This window comes from Cyprinodon variegatus, unplaced genomic scaffold (genome assembly GCF_000732505.1).
Source record: "Cyprinodon variegatus isolate N-32 unplaced genomic scaffold, C_variegatus-1.0 Scaffold185, whole genome shotgun sequence".
Lineage (NCBI taxonomy): Eukaryota > Metazoa > Chordata > Actinopteri > Cyprinodontiformes > Cyprinodontidae > Cyprinodon > Cyprinodon variegatus.
The window spans coordinates 568,533-578,230 of record NW_015150638.1 but is presented as its reverse complement, the minus strand read 5'-3'; the positions used below and the strand labels follow the sequence as shown (position 1 = coordinate 578,230).

General features: G+C 37.3%; 1 protein-coding gene across 1 annotated transcript; it reads left to right on the top strand.

Annotated features, from left to right (window-relative positions):
* The first annotated feature begins 739 nt into the window (after positions 1–739).
* Positions 740–8,187, top strand: LOC107087462 (synaptophysin-like protein 1). Its single transcript, XM_015379037.1, has 6 exons — positions 740–899; positions 1,069–1,146; positions 1,587–1,705; positions 2,724–2,928; positions 6,133–6,321; positions 7,242–8,187. Exons 1-6 carry the CDS (start codon positions 882–884, stop codon positions 7,359–7,361), a joined length of 729 nt encoding a protein of 242 aa, XP_015234523.1. The 5' UTR covers positions 740–881; the 3' UTR covers positions 7,362–8,187.
* The last annotated feature ends 1,511 nt before the right edge of the window (positions 8,188–9,698 follow it).

Genomic DNA, 9,698 nt, shown 5'->3' with positions numbered 1-9,698 from the left:
TATAATGTCCTTTTGGTTATTGGCATTCATGTAAATATACTGGTATGATAACTTAGTATACATCTATACCAAAAACCATGACGCTTTATAATAATAAATAAGTGCTATAAAATATTTGCTCATGTGCTTGCATTAATTATCTGGGCCCATGTTTTTTTTAAATAAATAATTGCCCAAAATTTTTTTGCTCACGTGCTTTGCGCGCTCCTTTTTTTTTTTTGGTGCCCTATTGTGCCCCTGTATAGTACTGGGTCAGATGACGCCCCTGGCCGCACCGTGCCCCATACATGCACACTCCATCATTCTTCACATTCACCAGGCATGGATACACTTTAGTATATTCTGCTGTAAAATGAGGTGACTGTAAAAGAGTAAACTGAAACTTATTGGCTTATTTTTCTGACTGATCCAATCAGCGCTCTGACAGCCAGTCGCCTGGAGCGCTGGTTGAACAGAGCATCGCTTTGGACAGATACGCTGCACAGCTCTCACCAGCAACCTCCTCCTCACACCCCGCACACCCTGTCTGCGCATTTGCAGTATGTCTTATCCGCACATGATGCATGAATTATTGCCTTCTCACTCTCACTCGCATTAAATAAAGAAACACCACCTCGCAGAGTCTAAAATCCGGGATGATTTATCCGACTCGCGGGAACTTCCGGGAGACTTGGGATGTCTGAAAATCCATAAATCCCCTCATTTCTCCCCTGTCTCAGCAGCGCCCCCTACCGCCCGCTCCCCTCTGTGTCTGTGATCACGTGTCAGCATTTGCGATTCGGTGAAAAGTTTGACACGACAGAGGAGCCTGCACGGAGCTGCAAGGCCAAAAGGGGCGAAGACTTTCAGAAGTTTGTTTTTTCTTTTTTCTCGGACAGGACATGGAATCTGTTGCTCAGGTAACAGCGCAAACATCAGGGGCCCCAAAGAACAGAGGCCCCCATAGATAACAGATTGTTGTTTTTTTTCTTTTACCAGAAACCTCACCCTCCTTCCATTTTCGCGATAACTCTGTAGTAGAATATTTTTTATTCTGTTTTCTAACACAGTCTGTCTTGTTTTGATCAGAAAGTGCGCTCATCTGGATTCACTCTTGACTTTGGACCCCTGAAGGAGCCTCTGGCATTTATCCGCCTGTTAGAGTGGGTGAGTTTTTCAGGATTTATTCACCATATGGCCGGTTCATGTGTCCAAAAATCCCTCACCAATTGATTAGGCTGTTGGTCTTGTGACCTTCACCACGCCCAGCGCAGTTATTTGAGGTAAAATGTGAAAATGCTGCACCGTTAGAATGACGCTCCAACCTCTATGCAGCTCTAGGTGAAAGTATGTAGGCCACTCAGTTTAAAGTTTATGCAAATATTGCAATGTCTAACCAAGCGTTTGCTGCCTCCAGTTAACTGTTTTCATTCTTTACTTTATTTAGGTTTTTTTTTATTAGATAACCCTTTTTTTCAAATACAACTTCAGACCAGGAAGTTTACATGTGTGAAAGTTAGATCAGCACTCTTAATTTCAACATCCTTCCGTTTTTTTTTCTTCTTTTCCGACCGTTTGTCCTTTCTATCTTCCCGCTGTGGTTTCAGCTGTTTTCCATTTTTGCCTTTGCAACAACTGGAGGTTACAGCGGCTCCACCACCTTCAACGTTCAATGCAAAGGAGGCAAGAATGAGGAAATACAAGCAGATTTCAACTATCCTTTCAGGTATGTTTAAGCAAACAGCAGCATTTGCCCCCAGAAAAGGGGGTTGGTCTCAGTTCCTCTGGGTAAGACAGCCTTTGTTTTATTCAAAAACATAAAGAAAGTTTAAGGCTGGGTGTAGTACGATGTACTGTTTCAGTGGAAAAATAATGTCTAAGCTTTTAAAATAAATACTCGGTATGTATTTAACTTTTCTCAAGTTAAATTGTTCCTACTGCTGCAATGTCTTAATGCAGCAAAAGCAGTTTGCTAATTAATTAACCTGTAGATTGTTTTCTCAAATAATCTTTAATTAATCAGGCAGCAAAAGTAAAAAAAAAAAAAAATGGGAGTATTTTTTTTCTTACAGCTTTTGAATCAATTGAACCTAACATAATGTCTCTTGAAAAGTTCTGGGTAGGGCATGTTTAATTAGAAGCATTGAAATGCAAAGCCTAGATTATTTTTTAACAGTTTAGGTTGAATTCCTGCTCTGGTTTGCGCTTTATTAATTAAAAAAAAAGTCTAACTAAAAAGTACTCAAAAAAGTCTCTAAAAAAAGTCTTATTAATTGATTGAAATTCTTGTCTTTTTATTGATCTTGACACTGCTTTTAAAAAAAATGCATGGTAGGAGAGGGAGAGGGCAATTAATTTTTTTCTAATTGTACAGACAAGAAGTTAAAACTACTTTCATCCCTGATGATGTCACAGAAAACTGTTCCCCATCCTATGTCTGTGAAATAGTGTAAATCCCACACTCTTGATCCCAATACCTATCCAGTGATCACATTGGAAGCAAATCAAGAGATGCATACTTTAAAGATGTGACAGGACCTTTTCTTTTCACTGTATGGTGTCTTTTTGTGATCAGAAATAATATAAAATCAGTTCATAGAAAAAAAACAGAGACACTGTAGCCTTGCATCTCATTTTAAGAGTTTAAAGCATCGCAAAGGAATGAAGAAATATTTCAGCTTTTTTTAAATGCAAGATGTTGGATCTCTGCGAATCTGCTAACTGTTCTCTGTCTGTGTGCAAAGGTTGGTGCAGCATCCCTACAACGTTCGTAACTGTTCAACCAACCAGACGATCTACAACCATTTCTTCCTGACTGGGGATTACTCGTCCTCTGCAGAGTTCTACGTCTGTATCGGGGTATTGGCTTTCCTTTACAGCACCGCCTCATTAATCCTTTATCTGGGCTATCAGCACTTGTATAGAGAGTCCTCCCGTGGTCCCATTATGGTAAGTTTGCATGGATTTCCTCATTTTTTGCCATTGTTTAAATTGATGAGAATCATTGCATTTTTAGTTTTATTAAAAGGACATTTCAGCATGTCTTATAGAATGACTTGATAGTTTTTATTCTTTTGACTTAATTAATTTTTTTTTTTTTTTTTTTTTACATGAGATGGATGTTTTTGCTTTTAGATTAGTGAAGAGAACGAAATGGTCACATTTGTCCATTAAAAACAAATTATTTTATTCACCTCCCCTGAAAGGCATGAAACACCCAATATTTTAATTCTAATCTTTGGCTAGAAAAGGGTTTCTGTATATCATTGTAGATCAAAAATGTAAATATCTGCCTCTTTAAAACAAGAGCAAATGGTTTAAAGGGTCATTAATAATTTGTTTTAGGGTAAGGGTTTTTCAATATTTTAGTCTTTAAATAAAGGATTTTAGCCTGTTCTTTCAACAAAAATGGATTATAGTTGGCTACTACTACACCTTTAAATAAAGCTAGCTTTATTTTGGGGAAGTTCAATGAATAGTACCAAAAAGTAGAAAAAGTCGCAGAGTATTTGCTCTCAATTTCATGTGAAATTAGAATGATAAAAAAAAAAACACAACAAAAAGATTTCCAATTAAAAACACAAAATTTGTTGTATCTGAAAGATTAAGTTTAGAGAATATACATTTCAATGAAAATCTCAACCTAAACAAGACTTTTGGTGAACATCCATAACACCGGTCCTCAGGACTCATCCCCCTGCACGTTTGAGTTGAATCCATGCTAAGGTGGTTATAAAACGACTCATTTGTTAATAATCACCTATTTATCCAAGTCTGGTGTGCAGAGGCAGTGAAAACATCCACAGTGTGGGTTTGCTTATTGCAGGAATCTGACAAGTTCAGAGAAGGCGTAACAGATGTGAGTAAAGGACAGGAAAAGGATTGGTTAACAAGTAAAGGATTTAAGGGTTGTGCAAATGCTTGTCAGGAAACAAAGCAGGCGATGGTGGATGAGCAATATTAGTGTTGCTAAAAGTTAGTAATGCATGTGACTATAAGGAAGCCCAGCCACAACGGAAGGAATCTGATTACTGAAAACGTCAGATTAGAGATGCTTCTGTGTTCTGTGATCCTACAGAACACGGGAATCAAACTCAATTATGTTTCCATGTTGCTCTTTTTCCTGAAAAAGTTCATAAATATATTTAGCAGTTTGAGATTATATTAGAATCACTTTTGTTTTTTTGAAATAAGCTAATTCTAACAGGGAACTTGGAGCTTTCCGTTTTTCCATTTATTATTTATTTTTTGTGTTGAATTTTGAATCTGTTAGTTCTGTTTTATGTAATCTTATGGTGTCTTGATAGGAGAAAATAGAAAATATATAAAATAAATCCCTAGTTTTTAATGTTTAGGTTTCATCAAAAACCACCAACAAATAACAAAGGAAAATGACAAAAAAGATTAATTTTGTTTCTTTTTCTTTGTTCTCTTGTGTTCAAAAACAGATGAGCTGGTATGTAAATTTGGATTGATTTGGTTTGATTCATTTTTCATATCTAAAATAACTAAAACATCAAAAGAGAAACTGAGCCTAAGGTTACGTTCACACAGCAGCCTGGAGTGACCCAAACCTGATTTTGGTCTTTTTTGCCAATATGCAGCTTATATCTGGTCTTTTAATGACAGTCTGAACAATACAGATCCAGTTTTTTCCAATGCGACCCAGGCCACTTGGCTATGTGGTCCTGAATCCCTTACGAATCTGATCTTTTTATATCTGACCTGTGTCTAAACGGCCAGGTCGTATTTATCCGACCTGAAAGTCATTAATACTTGACAAAGTTCACTATTCTGCATCTTGTTATGCAGAAGCAGGAAGAAAAACAACAACAATGAAGGATGATAATGTGAAGAGCATTAACCGTCTTGAAAAGATTGAGTTTTTAAGGTTGGGAAAGATCGCTAGATGCACTCCAGGACTGCAATCCATGTTCACTTCTGTAAAAACGGAGCACGCTCGCTGCTTGTGACGTCATCACGTGTTCTACTGCCCATGCGGGACACTTGCGTTGTATGAATGCAGTTCACACTGGAGATCACATACAAGTCACATATATTTGGAAATGTGAACAGCAAGACAAGCAAAAAAAAAATAAAAAATTAGATCTCACAAAAAAATTTCAATAGAGCATTGAGGCCTGCAGTTTGAACGTAACCTGATTATATTCTAAATTCTCTACATCAGGTTGAACAGGAAAACAATGACCACAAATAACACAGGTGTATTTCACATCATTACATTTCATGTAATTAGAAAGAAATTATTTTATTCTAAACCTTTTAACAAAGTAATTCTGTCTTAAATGTTTAATTAGGCACCTTGGTTTATGGTTGTTTAGAGGGGAAAATAAAATATTTGACAGCTCTTCTGATCAGAGGAAACAGCGCCTCCTACAGGATCCTGTGTGAAACTGAAAAAACGAGCTGATCTTTTTTCAAACACGAAAAATATCTAGATTTCCATTTCTACTTCTTCATGTTTGAAAATAAAATCTCATATTATTTAATGGTTTTTGTATTCAATTAAAATCAAACAGCCTTTTTGCTCTGTATTTCCCCCCCTAGTCTTTTTAGCACATCCATTTTTCCAAACATGCACTTTCCCCCAGCTAGACTTGTTCTAAACTTTGTGCAAAGAAGCTTCAAAGAACTATTGGTAGCTACACAGAATCGACGAAAACTAAATAATTTCACATCACATAATTTTTAGCTACATTGAAGCTTAAACCTTTTGCTTTGTTATTGACAAAATAGGTAATGTGTATGCATTTCTTTTTCTTTGTTTTTTTTCTCCCATTGTGCATCTCTGTTCTTACGCTGTCTTACATTAATGCACACTTATCCATTCTGTAACAGAGTTACTAAAGATCTGAATTTACTATTGAAGTGTGGTCCTTAGATTTTTCTTGGACTGGACAGACCAGATAGAAAAGCAGATCTATTAAATCAGATTTGTTGTCACAAAGCAGCCTTTAATAGGAAGCAACAAGACTTTCATTCAATTGTCCTAAAACATTCCGGTGTTCTGTGTTTGTTTTTGCGGTTGCCATGATCCACAGGACTGAGGAATTGCACAGGCAAGGCTGATTTGTTGTGTAGGGCCCTAGAATCCCACACCAGATAAAACCTGTTTATTTTCTCTTTCCTTAGGATCTGCTGGTGACTGCAGCCTTGGCTTTCCTGTGGCTGGTGTCATCCTCCGCTTGGGCTAAAGGCTTGACTGATGTCAAATGGGCTACAAATCCTCAAACTATTATCAAACTGCTTGCTGTTTGCCGGGATACCAACAAATGTACCGCAGGAGCCCTGCCCGTCATGGGCAAATTAAATGCCTCTGTGGTGAGTAGGAACACAGCCTAATATGTAATTGTGTTGGACCCAAGTTTAGACCGGTATTTGCAAAGGTTTTTATATCCCATAAACTGTTGATGCTTTGCCATGTTTCATATATTTGAAATGGTGGGCAAACACAGCACACTTGTGAATTTAAAGTAAAAAGAGTGATGGTTTCTAAAATAAAAACAATTTAAGCTGTGCATTTGTATTTGGTCTCCTTTACTATGGTGCATAGCTTTAATATATAATGCACCGGATTGCGTTCAGTAGTCACCAGGGTGAGGTGAAAAACTAATAAGTCAAGCCTCAATCGTTTTAGAGGACAGTGCAATCCATTTGAAAAATAGATTATTTCACAATCACCATTGCAGGTAGAGATAACGATCAGCTCACCCTGACAGGCTTGGCAAGGATAACATTAATCAAGCTAATATCCATAAGATCTATGATAACCAGGTAAGGAGGAGCTACATAGATTCACAGCTTAGGTGGAAGACTTTTTAGCAGCTATTGGTGATAAATTGCACTTAACTGTCCCATTATTGGGAATCTGGCAAGAAGAAAGATGTTCCTGGGAAAGAAAAAAGCCAGTAGTCCTGCTAGCAGGTTGCCATAAACTAGGTAGAAGAAAGAAGGATGTAAGACATGTTCCAGTCACTTGAGGCTATAGGTGAATATTGTGCAGAAACTTTGTGAAACATGATCGTGGCAACATTACAACATGTTTTTTCTTGAGGTTGGTCAGAAAATGTGCTTAGATTAGGAAGATCTTTTTTATTTATTTATTTTTGTCCTGAATGAAATCTGTAGAGTTTTCAGCAATCCTGCACATACAGACAAAATATCAGCGTCATCCCCTCCTTCTTACCCTGTGTTCATATGCTTTGGCTGTGTGTTTCACTTATGTCTCAACTCCTCTGCAGACATTTGGATTCCTTAACCTCATCCTGTGGGGAGGAAACTGTTGGTTCATATACAAAGAAACCCCTTTCCACAAGACAAACCCGCCTACCAACATCGAAGCTGGAGCTCCGCCATCATAACTGCACAGCTTCCCCATTTCAAAACAGTCCAGCATGTACAACTGGCTGCACTTCTGGCAGGACTGATTTAAATTTAGTGTTTGGTTTTTTTGTTTCATTTGTTTCATATTATGCCAAAAACATTTCAAAGGATATTGTTTAGCCAAAAATGAACACAGGCTGACCCCATTAATACTAATGGATACTAACTTTGTTTTATTGAGTTGAAACTAAAGGGGTCCTTAAGTTAGAAATGTGAAACATAACCTTCTTTTTTGGCCAATCATGCATCAGGAGTCAACCGTTTTTTCAAGATTACTGCAGTTGCACAGTATCTTATCTTGTCTTTTACAGTACATTGTTTCTGCCGTTATTAATATTAATCTACTCAGGGCTGATAAGTATATTAATCATGGATTTCCAGTTCAATTTCAGATACTTGAAAATGTTTCATTCAAATTAAGCCCAGGTCAAAAATATTTAGTTTAACTGCCAATGTTAGATTATTATTTGAAGGTCAAATAGTTGTTTTTTTCCGTTTGTGTGGTAGTAATGATTGCCGTTAGAGTAATATTTTTATTTCAGACTTACATCTGAATATTATGCTTAATGCAGTGTTTCTGTTCTTGTTAAACTTATTGTTTTACATGTGGAACTGATACAATTTCATACTAAAATTTGGTACTCATAATCAGTATAGTGTTACTGTCTTTTTTGTTTGATCGCACCAGTTCTATAATCCAGTTGCTGAGATGTGTTTGAGTTATTCCTAATTCACTGCAATCTTCTCGTTCTGTGTCTGCCTTGCCTCTATCTGCTCTTTACTCAAGGGACAAAAAAAAAAAAATTATTGTTTGAAGATCTCTAAAAACCATCAGCAATCCATACCTCCATGTTTGCCTTTGTCACCCCCCCCTTTTTGAATCAAAAGAATTAAGTAGACCTGAATTAGCTGAAATGAAAATATGGTCATTGTCTCCTTTCTATCTTTCTATCTCTTCTTTCTTTCATCTCTTCTCTTTTTTTTCTCTTTTTCTCCTTTCTTCTTCTGTTTTTTCTGCTCTATTTACATTGCAGTTTCCGTATAAACTGTAAAACTCCCTGCATAATTATAATAAAGCAATTTATATGCATGAAACAAGTGGAGCAATATGGCAATTGCAATTGCTCTTTTTGGCATCAAGACATTTATTCGTATTGCCACATTGCCAGAGAGGACACTGTTAAAAAAAAAGAAAAGAAAATATGGTGCTTTTCCCAGTTACAGTAATGAAATGAATGTTTTACAAAGTAAACCAATGAGTCATGTCATCTTCCATTTCAATCTGAAAAACTCACACAAAGAGAAAAAGCAATTAGGAGAAATTATTGATACAATTACTTTGTCTTTGGCGCTCAGACCTCGGCAGGAAACATACCACTGAATTTTTATAGATCTGCATGAACAGGAGCAAAGAATGTTTCCCCCCAGGCCTGAAACTGGTGGTGGAGTGGAGATAGATGAAGTTGGTCAGTCTGTAGACTGCTGGTTAGTGAGACGGTCTGCTGAGCCAGTGGATTGCGTGGGCTGATACTAGAGCTTCACTCAGGGACCTGGAAGATGGAAGTCCAGTTGGATGACACAGGTTGGGAGAACCTCTCCATGATGAACAAGCATGAAACGACAGTGGAGAGGAAAAACTCTCCATTGGGAAGAAACCTCTGGCAGAACCAGGCTCAACATGGGGGTCTTCTGCTGGACCGGTTGAGATGAGACAGGGAACGCAGTAAGAGTCCGGAAGGAATCACACTCTGATGAAGCTTTAGCTATGATGGTGAAGGAGGGGCTGGAGGTGGGTTTAAACTGTGTCATCTGAATGAAGTCACAGCGCATCCACCGCCTGCCCATAGTAGCAGACGGAGGCCTTTTAAGATGAACTTTGGACGCCGATTGGCTTTCGTGGAGGTGTGGTTCAAAGCTGATTGGTGATTGCTGATGTATGAAAAAACAAGGAGTTTCTTCAGTTGAATTTCTGCTTAGGCTCCATATGAGGATGTTTTTTTTTTTTTTTTTTTCAGACTTCAACTGTAGTCATGTCATCAAAGTGGCACGCTGCACTTTAAAACTCAAAGCAATGCAGTTTTGCCTTTCGTTTGGGTAAAGCAAGTGCTAAATGTGACAATTTACTTGGTACATACATTTGTAATAATACTAAAGAGTATTTGCTTTCCATAAATCTGATTAAAGTTTAGTGATGACTGAGCTATTAATGTCTGAGGCTGAATAATTTTTTTTTTTTTGTTTGTTTCTTGTGTGTCAAAAATGAAAAATAATCAAATATTTCAACAATATTTCTAATCGGGACATTTAATTTCCTT